This window comes from Penicillium hispanicum (assembly GCF_028827665.1).
Source record: "Penicillium hispanicum strain IBT 35686 chromosome Unknown utg000003l_segment0_segment0, whole genome shotgun sequence".
Classification (NCBI taxonomy): Eukaryota; Fungi; Ascomycota; class Eurotiomycetes; order Eurotiales; family Aspergillaceae; genus Penicillium; species Penicillium hispanicum.
The window spans coordinates 489,850-509,742 of record NW_026623195.1 but is presented as its reverse complement, the minus strand read 5'-3'; the positions used below and the strand labels follow the sequence as shown (position 1 = coordinate 509,742).

The 19,893-nt window shown below is 53.2% G+C and overlaps 7 protein-coding genes across 7 annotated transcripts; 2 read left to right on the top strand and 5 right to left on the bottom strand.

Moving 5' to 3' along the window:
• Positions 1-384: 384 nt before the first annotated feature.
• Positions 385-1,570, bottom strand: N7459_002593 (uncharacterized protein; the record flags this gene model as incomplete). Its single annotated transcript, XM_056941778.1, has 3 exons — positions 385-820; positions 1,108-1,273; positions 1,420-1,570. 3 exons carry the CDS (start codon positions 1,568-1,570, stop codon positions 385-387), a joined length of 753 nt encoding a protein of 250 aa, XP_056801661.1.
• Positions 1,571-2,016: 446 nt separating this feature from the next.
• N7459_002592 (MAPEG family protein) lies at positions 2,017-2,529 on the top strand (the record flags this gene model as incomplete). Its single annotated transcript, XM_056941777.1, has 1 exon — positions 2,017-2,529. One exon carries the CDS (start codon positions 2,017-2,019, stop codon positions 2,527-2,529), a length of 513 nt encoding a protein of 170 aa, XP_056801660.1.
• A 1,257-nt stretch (positions 2,530-3,786) lies between these two features.
• On the bottom strand, positions 3,787-5,946 carry N7459_002591 (transcriptional regulator family: Grainyhead/CP2; the record flags this gene model as incomplete). The annotated part of the gene is made up of 4 exons (XM_056941776.1): positions 3,787-4,094; positions 4,161-5,176; positions 5,234-5,737; positions 5,801-5,946. 4 exons carry the CDS (start codon positions 5,944-5,946, stop codon positions 3,787-3,789), a joined length of 1,974 nt encoding a protein of 657 aa, XP_056801659.1.
• Positions 5,947-6,958: 1,012 nt separating this feature from the next.
• On the bottom strand, positions 6,959-9,802 carry N7459_002590 (beta-glucosidase; the record flags this gene model as incomplete). Its single annotated transcript, XM_056941775.1, has 8 exons — positions 6,959-8,357; positions 8,426-8,680; positions 8,731-8,891; positions 8,963-9,051; positions 9,108-9,241; positions 9,304-9,470; positions 9,538-9,620; positions 9,676-9,802. The coding sequence occupies 8 exons, from the start codon at positions 9,800-9,802 to the stop codon at positions 6,959-6,961; spliced, it is 2,415 nt and encodes an 804-aa protein (XP_056801658.1).
• Positions 9,803-11,359: 1,557 nt separating this feature from the next.
• N7459_002589 (HECT-type E3 ubiquitin-protein ligase) lies at positions 11,360-15,131 on the bottom strand (the record flags this gene model as incomplete). The annotated part of the gene is made up of 3 exons (XM_056941774.1): positions 11,360-12,282; positions 12,336-14,468; positions 14,528-15,131. The coding sequence occupies 3 exons, from the start codon at positions 15,129-15,131 to the stop codon at positions 11,360-11,362; spliced, it is 3,660 nt and encodes a 1,219-aa protein (XP_056801657.1).
• An 871-nt stretch (positions 15,132-16,002) lies between these two features.
• N7459_002588 (60S ribosomal eL15 domain-containing protein) lies at positions 16,003-18,888 on the bottom strand (the record flags this gene model as incomplete). Its single annotated transcript, XM_056941773.1, has 7 exons — positions 16,003-16,143; positions 16,216-16,599; positions 16,817-16,903; positions 16,974-17,065; positions 17,486-18,133; positions 18,189-18,735; positions 18,796-18,888. 7 exons carry the CDS (start codon positions 18,886-18,888, stop codon positions 16,003-16,005), a joined length of 1,992 nt encoding a protein of 663 aa, XP_056801656.1.
• Positions 18,889-19,029: 141 nt separating this feature from the next.
• On the top strand, positions 19,030-19,395 carry N7459_002587 (uncharacterized protein; the record flags this gene model as incomplete). Its single annotated transcript, XM_056941772.1, is given in 2 exon segments — positions 19,030-19,272; positions 19,288-19,395. 2 exon segments carry the CDS (start codon positions 19,030-19,032, stop codon positions 19,393-19,395), a joined length of 351 nt encoding a protein of 116 aa, XP_056801655.1.
• Between the last annotated feature and the right edge of the window lie 498 nt (positions 19,396-19,893).

Here is a 19,893-nt window from a genome sequence, read left to right as displayed (position 1 = left end):
CATCTCCCTTTTATGTCGAAAGACACGCACTGATGCTGTATACTGACCAAGCGATCCGGCTCAAACCAGCCAGGGACTCTCAAAGTAAACAATTGGTTCTGGAGCGAAGCTTAGAAGCAGTTAGTAGTCAATTCAACCAAAATCCGATACTACTTCGATATGACAGAGCGGATAATCACGCTGAATGTCTAGACAAATATTACCAGGCGATATCTCTCAATACTAGCGGACCCAACGACTGAGATCCTGTCCGATCCTCACGTCGACATTGGCTGGGATACTATATTCCAAGGGCGTCGACGGCCCGTTGCCAGCGATAAAAAGATGATTCAATCGGTCGTAGAGGTGAAACTCGACAGTATCCTTCTCGGAGAGACCCGTGTGTCATTGATGATAATCATCCTGAACGGTGAACTGGTAATCTCGAGCGCCCTGAAGGACTAGCACTGGCCTCTCAAGACTCCGAGCAGCTCGATGGGGTCGTACTGGTGATAATCCAGCCAATAGGCCGGGCCGATCCCGTACGGAAGCTTTTGCGGGCGCGGACATGCTGAGACTCACATTATCCGCGGCGTCGGCCTGTTTCTCTGCTTTCGCTATCTGCTCCGGAAGCAGTTTTGGCTGCGGGCCTGCGAGTGAGGCGATACAGCGAAGCTGCCGGATGACACAGCGGTAAATCGGCTCGGCTGGCCTGGCCATGACAACACAACCTGCAATCGAAGCATCCGCCGCAGCGAGGACGGGAGCCACCACCGCACCCAAGCTGTGTCCGAGCAGGAAGACTCGGTTGGACTGGATCTCCGGATGTCGCCCTGGGAGACTGCATCGACAGCGTGTTCCACATATTCGTCTGTTAATGTTACGTCCTTGCGGGCGCGAAATGCCTTTCAGTGCGTGCGAGTCACCTTGTCAAACCGGACGGATGCGACGTCTTGGTTGGCAAGTCCTCATGCCGAGGTCCTTGAAGGGCTTGTTTCCTTCTACTGTCGAGTCTCCGATCACACGGCCCAGAAAGAACCTGCGAGAAACACCACGCATGGGGACTGCGATTGCTCGGAGTGTCTGCTCACAACCTTGGGTAAACACAATGTGTCTTCGACCGTGTACCGCCCCTTGCCTAGCATGAGTCTGGATCTGTCCGCATAGTTGGGAACCTGCCATCCTGCTCCCAGCCCAAGGAGCCAGAGCGGCGCGACGCGGAAATCGACCAGGCTGTTCGTCGGGGTCATCTGCAGCAGCAGGCCAGACTGCGTCCGCTGGAACTGAACGGGGACTTTGGCTGTAGTAAGCAGCCACCCATCCGTGATGGCCGGATCACCGACACGCTTCAGAGGTCCAAAAGATTTGCATACGAGTCTCTAGCCCTTCTCAAGGAGGGTATCCGGTAGGAACCATCGGATGAAAGGCAAGAACTGCAACCCAGCTCGGCCCAGTTCTCGTCCTCGATGTGTTGAAGCACCACTGCCACACGGAGTTTGACGTGCAACGCATCTGGGTGTCGCCATGCAGCCAGCCACGTTGCTACTGCGTGGAAGAAGGCGAGGACTCCCTTCCACACAGCCCAGGCCATGTTTATTGATATGAACACCGGACCCACACCTTTTCGCGTTCCCCGGTCATTCTACTGACAACCGTGGGTTAACCATACATCCACCATGAACAGCTCACCTGCCTATTGTTGGCGTAAGCGGTACCAGAAATTAGCACATGCAGTAGCCTCCGCTCAGCCACCACCAATTGCAGTCATCCAGATCGACTTAAATGGAGTCAAGTATGGTCGGTGGCCGGGGAGAGATCGGACCGAGCAAGCTTCCAAAACCCGAGAAGCGCGCCCGCGACAATCGGAAAGCGTCCTTTTCAAGGTTGATTCGCTTCACCTCGCCCCAACCTTGGAAACCGCTGGAAATCTCAACGGGGGCCGACACATAAGCAAGGCGTCCAACAGCCAACCTTCATAAACCCACCGACATCTCTGAATAATCTCAATCCCAAATACAAACAAGCTCACCGTCACAAATGAGCTCGCTGCTCACAAACCTCGGGCTCCGCGCCGCCGACTCGGCCCACGGCGCCATCCCCAACTACGGCCCCTTCTTCCTGGGCTTCCACTTCATCTACGCCTACGGCGTGCTCGCCTCCCGCAACCTGAAGCAATGGTACGGCATCGACCATCAGGTCGCGCCGCGCGAAGACCTCGCGAGATACGGCGAGGCCTCCGTGCGCGAGGGCAAGATCACCCGGCGCCAGCTGGACATGCTCAAGCGCAACGAGGCGGCGCATGCCAACTCGGTCGAGAACTACACGCTGCTGGTGGCGGGGATGCTCTTTGCGTCGTATGCGGGCGTGTCGGCCCAGACGATCAATGCGGCGGGCTTGTCGTACACGGCGGCTCGGCTGTGCTATGGCGCCGTGTACATTCTGGTGGATCATCCGAAGTGGAGTGCGGTGCGTGGGCCGATTTGGTTGTGGGGGAATTTTAGCTGCTTGGTCTTGCTGTGGAAGGCTGGGCGGTTGCTGAGTGGGCCGTAAGGCGTGTGCAGGTGGCTGGTTTGGATGAGATGGTCGTTGGATTGTTGAAGACTTGTGGTTGTGGTTTATCATGGGAGGATTTGATGACCATCATGCGAGGAGTTTCATGGTGGAATACTTTTGTGGTATAGACGGTATATAAATCATATATAAATCTATCCTCCACCTAGGGCTGGTGCAGCAGAGCTGATCTACAGATATCTTGAAAGAGATGTCGAATGAAGCGTATTGCCAATAGCACTAGATGCAACGGTTAAATAAGACTTCCAAGGAAATACTGTTGCAAGAACTTCCACATGAAGCAAGGCTCTCACCAAGCCTTATTCCAATTTCCGTGGATTTAACAGGCAAAGATATAAGTTACAAGGGATAATAGAGGTCGTATGACCATGCTGGAAATTCCCATCTCAACAACCTGGAAGATCGCAATGTTGTCATGATCGAGTCACCATTTCTAATTTTGTGGGTCTACCCCGGACAGCCATTTGACAAGCTGCGAGCTGATCAGGATTTCCTTGTTGTTTCAATGGTTATACGGTAGGATTGATTGGACCACGCTTGACATGATGTAATGCTATTCCCTACATATAAAATCCAGGTCTTTCTGCCTCTCAAACGAAACAAATTCTCTCCTGACGTTGTTTCCATGAAACATTGTTCAAACGAGAATCATGACTCTCATTTGGCATTCTTTGACCCGTACTGCTCGCGCTCTGCCCATCCGCTCTAGCGCTGCTAGACTACACCCTTGGCAGAGCGCTCAAAAGAGGACTGCCGCCACATCGGAAGGCGTTACGGACAGTGCTGGCACACCGCGATGGTGAGTCCTGTCCTTGTCCCCATTCAACTGCTTCCCATAATCTTGTGCAATACCCTGACTTGATGGCCGTATTAGGGTGTGGTGGACTGCTGGTGGTGGTGCTGCCGTTGCTTCCTACCTCTGGTACCGTGGAAATAAGAATGCCAGGGCAGCTGCCGGACAGGAGATTCAGGAGCACCATGGGGCAAATCAAGAATATGTAAAGAAAGCGGAGGGCAACTAGGAGGGAACCCAGAATCTTGTATGGGAAATCAATGGAATATTGACAGGCACATTATCATTACTGCGTCGATGAAGAGATAACACCTAAAGGAAAATCCCGGTAGGCACAAAGCATCGACACTTTGTTCCTAGCTCACCAGACAGCTATATCCAAAGGAAACTAACTCAAGAAGATATTACCACACTCAGCTATCAGTAAACTGCTTTCCCCAGAATCAATAGCTCAAAACAATCTTTTGGACAGTGTCGAGTGATGTAGTTGCGTCAAGAGACGGGACTTGGTCCATCTCGACAACCATATCCTGACCTTCTGTCATTTCGCGAACAAACTCGTCGTCAACCAGAACCTCAAGACCAGCTTGATTAACATATACAATGGGGCAACCTGTTGCCACCGTGATAGAATATTTGTCCGCGATCCGCTGCAGGAGCTCGTGGACGGTTCGCTCTCTGGGATATATCGCACGGTAGTGTTGATCTGAGAGCGGTCCATTTCCTTTCAGCATGGTAAAGAAACATGCAACTGTATGCAACATGACTGTTAGACAAGGCCCGTTATGATGAGTCGAGCGAGACTGGTGCATCCTACCTGGTATATCTGGACGGTCCCTAGAATCGGACTGGGAGGATGCCGGTAAAGGCCCATTATTGACCACAGACTCGAGACGTGACCCACCAGAGCCCGAGGAGTCGGATCCTAAGGAGTTGGTGGTTTTAGTTGATGCGCGCCCGCGGCTCACTGGATCACTTATTTCCGAATTTTCCCCGTCGAGTAGTCGAGTGGGATACAAATCAGGATCATCGGCTATATCCCCGCGAAGCCCCAGTACGCTCTCCGACCGTGTTGATGACAGTATGTGTCGAAGATGGTCTATTCGTTCCTGCTGGTTATCCCTGAACTGGGACTGCGGCGAGGTATTAAGGCGGTCCGCGGCGATGCTGCCTCGCTTCCGTTTCTTCGGCTGCCCTAGAAAAGTCGGCTGCGCGGCTTGCAGCTCCAGCTTCTCAATGCGCTTGCGGATAATCATAGCATCGTTCGACAGTTTGCGTTCGGCTCCATGATCTCGGAAGAGTTTGACTTTGCAATGGCAGATTTCGGGGCCGCGAGCGCTGTCGACTGGGTCCAGGTGCTCGGTTTTGGAGCAGAGACGGACTGATGCACCCTTCACCCCCTTGGAGAGAGTGAAGTCAGTGGACAAGAAGTTGAAACGAACGAGGATGCTACATCGGTTCACGTCAGCATCCGGACTCACCGTCCAGTTAAGACGGAATCCATCTAGGGATACCTGCTCAATCTGCATGTGAGCATGATCCTGGCCGGCGTATTCCACCGCCAATTTTTGATCACGTTTCTCGGATTCGGCCCAGCCTCGACTGTTTTTCCATAATTGCCAGTACGCCGCTGGATCTGATCTCTGCTCGTCCTGCTCAAATGAAATGCGAATGGATGTTCGGTAGTGGATAGGCCCAGTATTCGTCCTGGGTGGCGTCGAGTCGACCACCATAATGTGGTACAATTGGCCTTTATTAAGATACGACACCGGCGCTTCGTTTGAGTCGCTGACCATCGCGGTAGGAGCTGCAAGAGTGGTATGAAAGCGATATCTAGAAAGAGTATGTTAAGACTACCAAAGGCGCCATCGGGTCAGGGATAGAACTGACTTCTCGGGAGCAAGAGATGATGCGGTACTTGCTCCCGTGGTAAGCGAACCGGGCGAGGTGCTTTTAATGGCGCCTTGAGATATCAGGTCGGCCAGGGGCTCACTCAGGTAGAGATGATTGGTCGACTCGTCCATAGCGCCATACCCCGAGTCGCGGCGTGCGAATTTGCTAGACGGGTCTTCCTCGCTCGGGGCAAAGGGATCCATACTGGTCCATAGTTGCGAGGGATCCATGAGTCCGACATCATCTGCATCACGCTGACTCTGTGGCTGATGGGTCAAATGCCCGGGCAAAACAGTCTGGGGGTCTTCTTGAAAGCTGCCCCTGGGCGACACACCCGACTGGTCATGGAACGTCGTGGTCGCTCCTGACCCTGACGAGTACAGGGGAAAGTCCTGGCTTCGAGGTGGCAGCCACAGCACCGAGGAGATCATAGACGGGGTTGACGGTGCACAGCCATCAAATGAATAGAGGTCGTCGATTGGTTGTGAATGATCAGTGATCCTGATAGGCAGACGGTCTCGCGTGTCAGCATTGAGCTGGCAAGCTTGCAGAAGGAAGACGAACCTCTCTGATGGAGCGCTCTTGTTATTCTCTTCGGAAGTCTCGGTGGAAATCACGTTCGACTCAGCAGCGTGTCTGTGGAAAAAAGCATTTCCGCAAAGCTTCTGAAAGCGGGCAATGAGCTCGCCGTCGGGCTTTTGCGCTCCCATTCTGTACAAGCCCGTCAGCTATCCCATCTTGCAATTCCATCTATGGAGGTATTGAAACCTGGACCGACCTGTGACAAAGCATTGGGCGAGGGTGTCTTCCTGAAACGCAGTCTTTTTTTTTTCTATCCCTTTGGGGGTTGTGTTGTTGTTCTCAAGTAATGTCACAAATGCTAACTGGTTCGAATTAACGCATAGGAAGCAATTGGAATACGAATCAATTCCTCTATTCTGGTCCAATTGAAGATGGTAGAATGTCTGCGACGTGACAGTCGATGGGAGAAACGGATGATATCTACTCGACTAAACGATCCTAACGGACTCGTTATCACCCCACGGATGAAATCATAATGAATCACGCCGATAGCACGAGTATTATCGCCGATCACGAACCGGGGCCTCAGGTGGATTCTTTTTCCGTTGCGTTTTGATATCGCCACTATGGATCTTGGACTGGGGATATCCTGCAGCGCCCTGGTCGATCGCCAGAGCGCGTCGATCTAATTCGATGGCTGTTTTTGCCGGAGACGGCCATTGTGGATGCGACAGTTGAGATAGTGCGAATACGACAGTCTGATTGGAGAGCTCTGGCTCTGCCGGAACGTCTCCGTTCATCTACTGTCAAATCCCGAGTCTCAAAATCCCTCAATCAGCAAATCAGCAAGCCGAGGAGACGCCCGTTTTGATGACGACAAGGCCAACCCGGTCCCCGAATTTGTCTGGGCGCTTCCTACCGATACTGCATCGGGAGGGAGTCGTGGATTGCGCGAATTCCAGACGGTCGCAAGTACTTTTGGCCAGCTCTATGACATCAGCTCGGTTTCTGGAGATCTTCATTGGCCATGGATGAACGAAAGCTGGCGGCACCGGGGAATGGAACCCGTCGCAACCGAGAGAGAATGATACATCGAAGGAATCCGCGGGATAAGAACCATGGTCTCCTTACGGGGGCGTACGTGGACAATCAGACAATAATACTACCGGTTGATATTCTCTTCGCTTCGACGGAATCCCTTCACGCGCTCGAGTCTATATCCACAGCCAAACTACCTGTTAGAGGAAGATCCCAACTCGACGACCCGACATAGATGGTGTATTTCCCGCTCTGCAGCTTCCACTTCTGCGCAACAACGTCCCAAACGCTCAGGTCGCGGCGCGTCAAGGGGAACGTTACTTGAGTGGAGGCGCCAGGCGCCACTGCGACCTTCTCGAAGCCCCGGAGTTGCTTCACGGGGCCTCCGGGAATGCCCACGTAGACCTGGGCGACTTCGGCGCCTGCTCTGCGGCCGGTGTTCTGGATCGTGGCGGTGACGTTGGTGATCGTGTCCCATAAATCGACCGCGCCGCCTTGCTCAATGGCGCCGCTTGGGTAGGGAGCGATGCCATCCGGCACGGCCGAGACGTCCAAGCCGGAGAAGGAGAAGGTGGTGTACGACAGGCCAAAGCCAAATTCGTACCGGGGGGTGATGTTCTGGGCGTCAAAGTGGCGATAGTCCGTCAGCACGCCCTCGGTAAAGTCGGACTGGGGGAAGAGTCCGTAAGGAGAGACGGCGGAGTCATGCCAGAAGCTGGTATAGTCCGATTCATTCTTGGCGACGGTATAGGGAAGCTTGCCACTGAAGTTGCTGTCGCCGTAAAGCAGAGAGACCAGCGCACGCCCGGAGTCTTGACCGGGTAGATGCGCGAAAATCAGGGCTGTCACGTTGGGATGCTCGATGAATTGATCGACCAGTCGGGTGCCGGCGTTGTGAATGACCACGATCGTGTTCGCGCAGCTATTCGCAACGCGATTGACCAGGTCGTCCGAATAGTCGTCATATGCCCCGGACCGATCTAGGCTCTCCATGGCGAAGGCGTTGATGAATACGAGACAGGCGTCCGACGCCTCCATCAGACCCATCGACTCCGGGTTATCGGTGGTATCCCACATCACGACCGTATTGTCCTCGTAGGCGCGCTGCTGCAGCGCGTCGAGGGGTGCACTCAGATATGGGCCGGAATTGGCGCCAGATCCGCCTCCTACGCTGAGAGTGCCATTGAAGGCCACCTGGAATAGGCATGGTTCATTGATCACATCACTGTTGAAGGCGTCGCCCACTTGGAAGACTGCGGGCTCCAGCCCCATTTCCCACGGCTGGATCAGGGGGGACGCGCCATCAGGCATGTACTGCGCAGGCGCCACAGCGTCGTATCCAAAGACAGAGATCAGTTTCGGAGACTGTAGGGGAAGGGCGTTGTGGTCATTCTTGACCAGTACATGGCCCTCCACGGCGCCATCGAAAAGCACCGGTTTTGCATTGGGGTTCAACGCGTTGACGATCTTGTGAGGCCCGCTGGTGTTATATGGCATGCCTATGCCAGGCGCGGGATAGCTCGACTCGTCCTGTCCCATTTTGTACCAAGCAGCAATGATCCTACAACCGGGTTAGCCATGTCTTCGTCTTCCGGGGACTCTGCCATTGAAGACACGCGAATCGCTTACCGAGTCGCCATATCGTCCAGACGCGAGACTGGAACACTGCCGTTGGTGATTGCTTGGGTGAAGTTGTCACCCCAGAAGCTCTGTCCGTCAGGCATGGCCATATCAAGCCCAGCCAGGGCTGCAGCCACGCCCGAGTGCTGCGCATCCCAATCCGTCACGACAAATCCATTGAAGCCCAGCTCGGTCTTAAGAAGGCCATTGAGAGTTTTGCTATTCTGGCAGGCGTGAGAGTTGTTGATGCGGTTGTATGAACACCTGCGTCAGGTCAGTCTATCCGCGCTGTGATCTTCATGCAGCGAGCATACATGATATTTCCCGATCCTGCCTTGAGAGTATCTTGGAAAGGCCAGAGATACAGCTCGTGCATTGTTTTGTCATCGATGTTGCTGGAGATGGACTCGACGCTCTGGTTGTCTGCATTGGTGGTGGGGTTGCGGTAGAGTTCTTGCTCATTCGCGATAAAATGCTTTTCTCTCACCATCAGCCTTCAGTCCGTTCTCCCGATTCCATCAACACCACCTGGCAAGCCGCACTCACCTTCACACTGGTAATGACTCCCTGGCCCTGAATACCCTCCACCGTTGCCGCCGCGATGGCCCCACTGAGATAGGGATCATTGGAGGACCCTGCATCGTATGAGCTTCGTCTAGTCTGGAGCTCTTCTCGGGCATGAGATACTCACCTTCCCAGTTCCTCCCACTGGTGGTGATTCTTCCCAACGGTCCAACGACGGGCCCCAGAGCGACTTGAACGCCCTTCGTTCGGAATTCACCTCCCATGTACCAACCACGGTCGTGTGCGAGGGACTTGTTCCAGCTGGAGATGGCAAGAATGTCAGTTTCCTGCACTTGATACCACTGAAGCATCTTCTCCCTCACCTAGCTCCCACATGGATACCACTGGGGTAGCTGTTGACGAAATCCGCAGTCCGAACGCCATTCCCTGCGTCCTGGAGACACATTCCCGTAAAGCCAAGCCGAGGAATCGCCGGGATAATCCCCGAGCATCCATTCTCAGTGGTGGAAACGCCATAGGTCAGGTTATTCTGCACGAATATTACGGTCAGTCTGCATGGATTCACACCAACGCGGTTACTTTCTCGTGCAGCACACCTTTTCTTCCAACGTCATTTTCGAGACCATGACAGCTGCTTTGGTATATGCCTCAGCCCAGTCACCACTTCCCGTCCCATTTGCTATGGAATGTTAGTTCTGTTGGCACGGCCGCAGTCGGAGTGTACCTATCCATACGAGAAGGGTAGACCGGCTCGGATTGGCCATAGAAGTATGTATCAGACGTGATATTGCTTTCTGAATGACCCAGTCCACACAAGGACAGAATGGCCACCGCCATTCCCATCTGCGTTGCAGAAAACATGATGATATTCTGCGGGGACACTGCCACTGCTCGATGGATTTCTTCTGCAGAATCTGTCCACAACTGACAGCCAGTGCAGCTATATATACCCCTCTCATCGGAGAATACACCGAAATACTGCTCGGTCAGAGATATTCCTCTGCCCGGCTGAGTTGCCATGCTCGGGCTAAAGGACGTCCGGCTGATCTCGCCTCTTTGGCGCAGGACTGGAAGTTTCTATGCGGCACTCTCCTCCGGTTCCTACTTGTCACGAACATAGAGCAGACTAACCCCGCAGCGATGCTTGCCTTGGCTGATGTCCGCGGGGTTTATCTCACAACTATGAAAGCATTGCCCCGACGGCTGGGTACACTTCGGTTGAATCCCAGCTGTTGAAATGGTGGGAAGGCCTGAGCCAATTCATCCCGTGGATACAGTTGCCGTCCCGTGTATGTGGTGAGCTTGATGATGACGACTTCGGTACTCTTCCTAGGGAATAATTCATGTCTGTATGGGCAGATTTCTCCGAAACTACTCGATATCCGGCTATTTAGAAGACCTCATGACGAAAAGGGAATGAACAGCCCTCTGGATGCGGGAATTTATCGGCTATCCAAGACGCTAGGGCGACGGGCTGAGTGACTGTCCGAATCACCCAGCTAGTACATCTTAGGGCTCGCGATGTGGAGGTTGGGCTCATGGCGTGTGGGGAGGTTGTGGGGCTGCGTTGCAGGACGCAGGATGCAGTAAAATGGAGTGCAGCAATGGAATCCGGGGAGTACATGGCTTTTGCCTTTTCTTTTACTTGACTTGTATGTTTGAGTTGTCGTTCGTGTGGTGGCAGAGATCGAACGTTCTGGTCTCTGAAGAACCTTGTTCAACCTCCCCATAGACCCAGGCACATTACCCAGATATTCTCCCGGATTTTAGCAGCAGACTAACCCCGCAATATCCCCATCTCCAAGAACAGGTAATTCCCCGCGATCAGACACATCTGAGCCGACCCAAGCCAGGTTGGTCAGGATCTCCCAAGCAAGAGCCGGCCTAGGACCCAATCTGTGCCCAAGTCCGAAGACGCTTCGCAGGTACATGCATGACGAGATCAGCTAGAACTCGGCAAATCAATCGGCAGGTCAAACCCTTGCTACACTTGCACTGCTCAACTCAACTCTACCGACCTTTCCGGTGGTTCGGGAAATCGGATCGTTTGCGATGTATGACCGGCGGGACGTCCTACGCTCTCTGGAGTGCTTTAGTTCCGGGGCAGTGGAAGATGCCTCACAAGGCGTGGGAGGTTTAGTTAGAGTGCATAGGAGACCAGGGGCTCAAGCCCGAAACGTTGAATTCCAAACTGCAAGATTCGTGTCTTCGAGAGTGAGCAAAGCAAGCGATACGCGCCCCTCAAGTGCAACCTAGAAAGCCAGTGCAAAAGTTTCAAATGCGTCCCAACCCAAGTGAAGAGGGAGTTCAACTCCTTGCGGCGTGCATGGCCACCCAGTGCCCATCATCCCGCATCTATACAATCATAGCCATCATAAAGACTCGAGCCCGAGCAAGAACAAGGGAAAGAGAAAAATTTCATTTCAAGCCGAATCCCTCACTATTCACAACGGCATCCCAGAGCAGCTTCTGGAGCTTCTCCCGTGTGGGATAACGGTAGAGACCCAGTGTGTTGAAGCAAGTTCGCGCAATCGGATACCTCGAGCAGTCATCCCCAAGACAAGCAAGTCGAATCGTGAGACTGGTAGCGCCCATGGCGGGAATGCGATCGCTGCCAGTAATAAATGACAGGATCCTGCGCTGTGCCTGTGGCGGAGCGTTCTCGAAGAAATCCCAGAACCATTGCACTGTGGCAACAGATTCGGGACGAGGATGAGACCAGTTGTCGTAGGTAGCCACTGCCCGCAGTGAAGTCACATCAAGTGGCTCATCCGAGCCTCGCACAAGCAATTCAATTTCCTCGGGCCGAAAGAGCGACAAGGCATTGCCACCACAGACCGTAAAGAAGCCACGTTTGAACGGCTCATACTGCCTGGCGACGGCGGTGTCAAGGAGATAGTGAAGGTACAAGTCCACAAACTCACGACGGTTGTGGTTGGTCACCGGACGATTCTCGCCACCGGTGCAAAGAGGCACATTCACGATCTCTCCATAGCGGTCGACTTGAGCAACAAAGTCGTAGCAGAATGTTTCGGCAACGTCGCCCTCAAAGTCAAGCAGATTCCGGAGCCCTTTCGCAAGAGCCGGGCGATACTCGGCAAGATCCTCCAGGGTACACTTGTAATTCGAGCGTTGCGGACTCACCGACTGGGGGGCGCTAGTGTGAGGTGCAGATGCGAGCAATTTTCGGAAGGCAAAGGGAGGAAGGTCGATATCAAGAATGGTGGAATTGTAGATAGCAAGTCCCAGCAAAGTCCCCACCAAGAAGAACTGTTCGGATGACTCAAAGCAAAAGGGGTTGAAGTAGCAATACTGAGAATCATCGTCGTAGATGAAAAGCCCTTATTCTTGTTAGTGGAATGTTCACATGCTGCCCGATCTACATTTGACTTACCATGATGCGGATCGAAGACCTCGCGGACAAGTAAGAGGAACCACTCCTTCCGCAGGCCGCCTGCATCAACACCTTCCTCTCCGAGAAACTCAATGCGAAGGCCCTTCTTGATCTCCTCTTGTCCTGATCCCACGACCTCGCTCACACCACGAAGGCTGTCTTCGACAAGGCATTCTCGTCGCACCTTCAGCACGAGATACTGGCTGACGGGGCGGTGATTGAGAATGCTATTGAAGAAGGCTTCCCGAGCCCGCACCTCCATCTGCCGACGTGCATCATGTTCCAAGATGTGGATCTTTGCCCAGATGCTGAGAAAGAAGGGATACTGGCAGAATGCGAACTTGGAACTTCGCGACTCCCAGATCTCGAAGTCAGCCAGAAGGTCGGAGTAGTCTAGCAAAGTGTTGTAGAATGTACTGATGGGAACCACATAGCCTTGACGACGACCTGAGTGATTTCCGCCGAAATCAGCATGGCGCCGGGCTCTTGGATCACCCAAACCAGTGTCCGGTTTACGAGACACATGGGACATATTTGCTGTAAACAGCAACGACATGATCCTAGCCGCAGCCCAGATCTGCCAGTCTTCGGCATACACAATGGGTGCTTCCTTCTTCTTGGCCGGCTGTTTGTTTGGGCTCCGTCGATTGTTGATGGCGGCATGCAACTCGGCCGGGGTGCTGCCCGCAGCACTGGCAAAGCTTGGGACTAGTGCATCCCCATCATTCGTTACTTCACTGCGTTTTCGCCCATGTTGGCGCGTCAGTCGATATGTGACAAATCCGCCAACCAATTCGACAAGCCGTTCAAATTGTCCCGTGGAAAAGCGGCAAAACCAAGACACGAAATAGTGATGGCACTCATTGGATAGATTGGACATCAGACCCAAGATTCGCTTGAGAATCCCGTAGTGGTGGTTTGAGCTACTAGGTCGAGTGGCCAACGCTGAAGGATCTTTACGCGAAGACTTGCCATCCCTGGTCGTTGGTCGTGGGTTGTCGTTTGGATTCGACGGGCGTCGACCATCGTGGCGAGATGTTTGGCCGGTGTGAGTCTGATGGTAGGAGCTAGGAGACGACAATAGAGGATTCGCCAATAATATAAACAAGAACCTGGTATCTTCCGGTTTTCTCAGAGGCCGTCGCGGCCTTTTGAGAAGATTCTCAATAGCCTTCATCAACGTCCTTTGTAGGTGTAAACGGGAATCGATAATATCCGTTTCGATCACAGACAGGTCAACTGATTCCCATCTCTTGCTCCGGATCAGGTCCGCTTCCGAACGCCCAGCATTGGGTCTCTTGGCTGTCCATTTCTCAGCCCAGGAGTTGCCCGCAGTGAGAATCAATTGATAAAACTGGGCCACCTCACCCCAATGGATGCGAGGGCTTCTGGAGGATACCAGACGAGATCTATGTGGAACTTTTTCTTTGGAAGAGGGAACTTGTCCTTCGGACTGTGCCCATTCATTCATCCACCAGGATGAATTTTCTGCCAAATCTCCAAGCAGCAGTGTTTTAGCATCGGGTTCAAAAACAGCCGTATCCATCGCCGGTTCTGGGACAGGACTTGGCTCCATTTTCATCCGTGGGGGATTGCCACTACTGGCTGATCGAATAGACGGTGGGTATGTGGGGAAAGAGGCATTGAGAATCCCTGAGCCTTTGAAGGTAGTGATGAGATAGTTTTCCAACCGGCTGAAAACCCGCGAATAGTGCTCGCGATCTTTATTTTCGGAATGGACAGGCCGTCTTGGCTCTTCATGACGGCGGTCTGCTTTTGAACCAGATTGTAAATCCGAGTTGGCACGAGTCCGAATCGGTGTATCTTTGCCTCCCCACTGAAATTTATGTGGTGTCAAAAGATTGGAATTCTCCTTCGTCACGTCATACCGATCTCGTTCGCTGGAGGCTGAAGTACTTCGACTGCGAGGGTCCCGTGGAACCGACAGGTAGCCAGAGCCCGGAGGGTGTCCTGGCGATGATGATAAAATTTCTCCTTTCAGATTCCGGGGCCTCCCAGTGCGATTGTCGTCCTGTGCCAACCGCGATCTGGATCCATCTAAAAGACTTTCGAAGTACATTGAGAGACATCCGTCGATCAAGCCGCTGGTTTCTTTGACTGACAGCATCGGACCTGAAGAAGTCAGTGAGCTGGATTGGAGAATATACATTAAGGAATCTAAACGAACATACCTGGCTTCAGATCGGGGACAGAAGAAGCTACTGGGTATGATGCGGAAGGGTTCGGAGCGCGTGCATCTCGTACTCGATCATCATGATCAGGATCGAATGGATCCTTCGCATCCTTGGGTGGCTCCACATCAAGGTCGTTGACCATCAAACATGAAGTGCATCTGAATACTCTCAGGTTTCGTGGCCACCGTACGGTCGAGTTGCAAGTCTGACATTTTCCCTCGGCTAGATCACTGCCTGGTCCTCCCTTCGACAAGTCCTTGCGGGGACTTGTCGAGAGAGTCTGCACAGGGTAAGTGACTTCGTCAGAGTCAGAGTCTGAATCCCATGTGGCCTGTCTCGCCGCGGCCTTCTCACGCTTCTTTCCAATTCCGGTGAACGGGGAGGTGAACGGGTGGCTGATCGAGCGAGTATGTCCGCGCCGGTATGGGCTGGTAGGCGAGCTGCCGTTCATCGGAGCCATGTTTGAAGCATTTTGAGGATGCGACGGGCGTCGTAAAGAGTTCTCCGGTGCGGTAAGCGAGGAAGGGTTCGAGGGAAAGGCTGCGAAGCCGGGGCTCAAGCTCGGAGGGATCGGCGGGTTACGTCCGGACCGGGACGGCATAGGGGCGCATGTGGTCGACTAGATCTGGGAAATAAACCGGGCGGAACCAGCGCAAATGGCAAGCCAGTGCGTAGTGCTGGTGCTTTGCGCAGGACACATGCAAGTCGATCGTGGGGGGAGTTGACGATAACGAGCAGTCGAGGACCACGAAGGTCTCTTTGTTCGCAAGCAAGGACTGGGAGACGGTTTTCCTCAGTAAAAGAAGAAGGTAACGAGGCGATTCAAAGCAACTAGAGCTTAAATAGAAGCATGAGCTAGCACAAAGAGCGTTCAAGTCGAGTAGTTGTTGCAACATCTCATAGTCACCTCGAACGGATTGGGAAGCGGCTAACAGGGAAGCGGCGGGCCTGTTCGGTGCCTCAGGCAACAGAGTTATTTTTGGCTGCGTAACGTTGCCAGTGGAGGCCACTAGGTACGTTACGTACGCTGCAGAACTCGCGGCTAAGACCACTGTAGATCGACTGAGTCCTGGTGAAGATCCACTAAACGACAAGAATGAGGCCAATTTCAATGCCTAGGTGAGTGAGATGGGACATCCTGCAGGAGCACACGAGCGCCGGCCGACTCGGCACTAGCCCACCAAACGGTAATTTGGGCCCTCAAGAGATCCCGCAGAAAAGATTACGATGATCACTCTACGAATAACATACAGATCCGCAGCGACGGGGTGGAGTTGAACCAGTCATACTTCGTTAAACAAGGGGGAATTCAACATAAAACAAGATGGCTTTTTGGCTAGAAACAGAGCCTTCCGGTCTGCATTAAACTCGAGCCCAGCGTGTTATACACGATCCAGGAGAGAATTGTTCGAAGAGATAACCACATGCAGCCAATAACCTCCAACCCACTCCACTTAAGCGCATTAATGCGCTTAGCGGTAGCGCCAGTAGCTCTGAGTGTTCTGGAGCTTCCAGGTGTGGCGGCGGCCAGACTTGGTGTTGTTGTAGCGGTGGCCCTTGTTGATACCACGGGACTTCTTGCCAGTGGCGGTGAGACCACGGCTCTCGCGGTGCTATTAGAAAAAGAATCCAGTTAGACGAGGTCTAGGCAAGAATGAACAAAATTGATTAATAATAAAACGTACCTTGTGGACGGGGTTGCAGATCCAGTTGATGCGGGCATCGCGGCGGATGGCCTTGTGCTGGGGGTCAACGAGGATGACCTCGAAGTACTTGTAGGTGGAGTCCTGGTTGATCCAGTAGGAGTTCAGGACACGCAGGTTGGCGCAGCGGCGGCCGACACGCTCCTCAGCGGTGGCACGCAGAGCCCGCTGGTACTTGAGCTGGTTGACACCCTGGTTGGTGGGCTTGCCATAGGTAGCACCCTTGGGGACCGGGCGCTTGCGGCCACCGCGGCGGACACGGATACGGTAGACGACGTAGCCCTGCTTGGCCTTGTAGCCGAGACGGCGAGCCTTGTCGGGGCGGGAGGGGCGCGAAGCACGGTGGATGGCGTTCAGCTGGCGGAGCTATATTATGCACTCTCAGCAAAGTTCAACGAGTGTATAGCAAGACACACGAGTCTCCAAAGGAGACTCTTTTCGTGCCACAAATCATTTCCGCCGAAGGAGGTTCGTTGAAGCCGTCCAGTAACACCATCATAAGCATCAGGCGTTTCCTATGGCTATAACACGAGCGCTCGGCGGAGATGTTAGGCAGTCGAGGGTCGGGGGGGTTCTATCTCACCTCCCAGCAGCGAACGCGGAGCAGGAACCGAATGACATCGGACTGCTTCTTCTTCTGGATCTCTTCGACGTACTTGAGGGCACCCATCTGGACAATTGCAATTCGAGTTAGCAGCTGTAGAAATTCAAGCGAGCCACAGTATTGGGATAGGCCATACCTTGTCGGCTTCACAGGGTCGTCGGTTGTCGTTGTCGCAACTGCAAAAAGTTCGAGAGAGAAAGATCAGAAGCAGAGGTTGTGTGTGGGACGCTAGCGATTAGCCGAGTGTCGCTGTTGAGCCAATCACATGACAGACCCACAACTGTGGCCTCAGGTGTCATTTTCAGCACCTGCCCGCAGTGGGCGAAAACTAATGAATAACTACACATCCAATTCATTCTTGTGTAATGGCTGGTATCATGAATGCTTTGCTATCATCCTTGCCAGATACTTGACGTGTAGACGACCCTCAAATCAATCGCCCCCGAATGGAGGAAGAAGCGAAAAAAGAACGCCTTGGCAATGCAACTAACGCACATGATGGGAGAGAAGACAAAGATAAAAACACTCGCTGATGATTTTTAGGCATCTCAATGATCCTCGCCTACTATGTACCATCGCACTGTAACATCTGGATTTGTTCACTTTTCCAGCTGATTCATCCAGAATGTCTTGTCGCCTGGTCCTGACGAACCATTGCATTGGTCACCTGCAATTGGTACGACCCTGGCGGCAAAACGCTCTTTTTGCACAGAGGACATAGGCTGCTATTCTGCGTGAGGAAGGGGTCGATGCACCCAGGGTCAAAGATATGGCCACACGGCAGTTCGCGGACCAACGATGATCCAACAACATAATCATCCAGGCAAATGGCGCAGGTGGTCTGGGTGTAGCTCAGTCGATAAGGGTTCGTCCGCGGTGCCCCCTGATCGACAGTCTGTGGGTTGATCAGAGCGGCTTCTGGCTTTCTTATCCCAACATCCTTCGGAGTGCTTTCGGGTTCTTCGTAGTTCGTGGGCGATGGCGTCTTATTACTGGAATCGAGCTCCGCCACGTTGGTCTGAGCTTCTTTGGCAGGTGTATCATTAGTTGGTGTTGTGAGATTTGGATAGATGTAAAGTGGCATCTTGTCCACCACATCGCGAGGCACCGTGATCTGGTTCAACGCCAGTTGCTCAATATCAACATCGCCGGCTTCGATACGCTGACGAAGTCTCTCACGTCGTTTACGCTGGATGCAGTGATAGATAATAAGCAGAGCTAATCCCATGCCTGCAATAGTTCCCAGGATAGCAAGGACAAAGCTCCAAAGTGCTGGAGTTGAACTGGTAGGGCTTTCTGCGACTGGTTAGCCATTCTGTGGCATTCGTCTTTGAGTGTTCGTGTCGCCTACCAGCATCAATCATTGTGAACAGGCGGGCACTCTCCTTCGCGCCGTGATTAGTTGAGAGGTGGCTTCCGTTATGACTCTTGTTCGCAGGTGTTCCGTCTGAGAACCATGAGAGTTCACGCATGAGGGTTTTGCCAGCTGGTCCAGGAATAGCGTAGATGGGGTAATTGTTGTCCATCCTCCATTTGTATCCGTCGTTCAAATCCCAGCGTTTGTCGTTGGGCGGAGGTGGGATGCCTGTCTCATCACTGGAAGGTTGGTAGAAAACAAGAGCTCCAGAGCCGGCCTGGCGCGAGGCAGCCAGGAACGATTGGGTGCAGTCCGGGGAAATCCATGGGGCCAGTCCAATCAGAGAGTATCCGAACTCTGAGACATCCTCGTGGCGGGTCACGTTGGATGGGATGAATGAGTCGAGTATCGCATTACATGGATCGTGAGGCGCCAGACCTGGGACGAATAACAGCCCTGATAGTGAGCCCGAATCGGGGAGGCCACTGCCAGAGAGAGTTTGTACCGTGCGATCCAGGACGAAGCGGAATCCCACATTTTCCTATATCGTCGGTCTAGGTGAGACGGTGGTCTGCCATCCCAGGGCGGAGTCTATACGTACGCTGACCGAGGAAGAGGAATTGGAGGCGCTGCCGGGACCTGCAAAGAGCGTGGCCACCGTCGATTTGGCGCTTGGGGCTGTTGTGCGCGACATGGCTGCGTCCAAGAATAACACTAAAATATGCGGGATTCTCGGCACAATGCAAACACGACGCAGGATCGTTGGATCGTGGTGATTGGGGAGCGCGGGAGCATCGCGCGGCTGTCAATAGCATAATCAATCTGCCGAAAGACAATGGCAAGCGTTCACCTTTTGATTGATCTTGCCCGAGCACACCTGCGTTCGGTCGAGGTGAAGTCAGACTCCAATTACGGCGAGTCTACCCATTTCCGCTTCATCGGCACAGGCAAGAATGCAAGGGCAAAGCGAGTTCGTCACAGGAATGTTGCGGCCACGAGGCGAAACTTCGAGAGCCTTGCCCCAAGTCGGAAAAATGGAAACAATGCTGCACTCGCCCCAGCCGGGCTGATGCAAAGGGTGTGTGTGCTGTAGATCCCTGATGAGGCAGACCGTTTGCGGTTGCTGCGTTCGGGGTGGATCACCGCCCTACGGAATGCCAGGTCTATTTCCGCCCTGATCGTCTTTGTCGAGGCGACCTAGGCCATCAATTCATAGCCTCACGGCAATGATCATGTATGGATTTGCTTCAAGCATTGAATGCTCTTAAAAATGGTGAAATCCATAGGACGATATTCAACACATCTATGATATTTAAACCAGAGCAATCACACAGGGCTAGGAGTATATCGCTACAATTCACAAGGAAAAGAAAACAAATACCATGCATCACTTTTGGCCACTGCGCTATTCACAGTTGGCCAGGAACCTAACGATGCCCTATACAATAGTTGATGTGGCCGGACTGCGTCTGAAGATGCAAGTGAGAATGATCAAGTCCCACCAGGCGCCAAGGCACCCCTGCTCTTTATCATTCACCGCCCATCCCACCGCCTGAAGTATTATCCACTAGGTCACGTGTGGTCACCCAGATGGAGACACCGCGCAAGCTCACAACTCACAACTGCCTCATCTGCTCTGCTCATCCTATCTCTTCATCCCGTCCCTTTGGATTATACTCCCTGCAGAGGTTCTCACTCA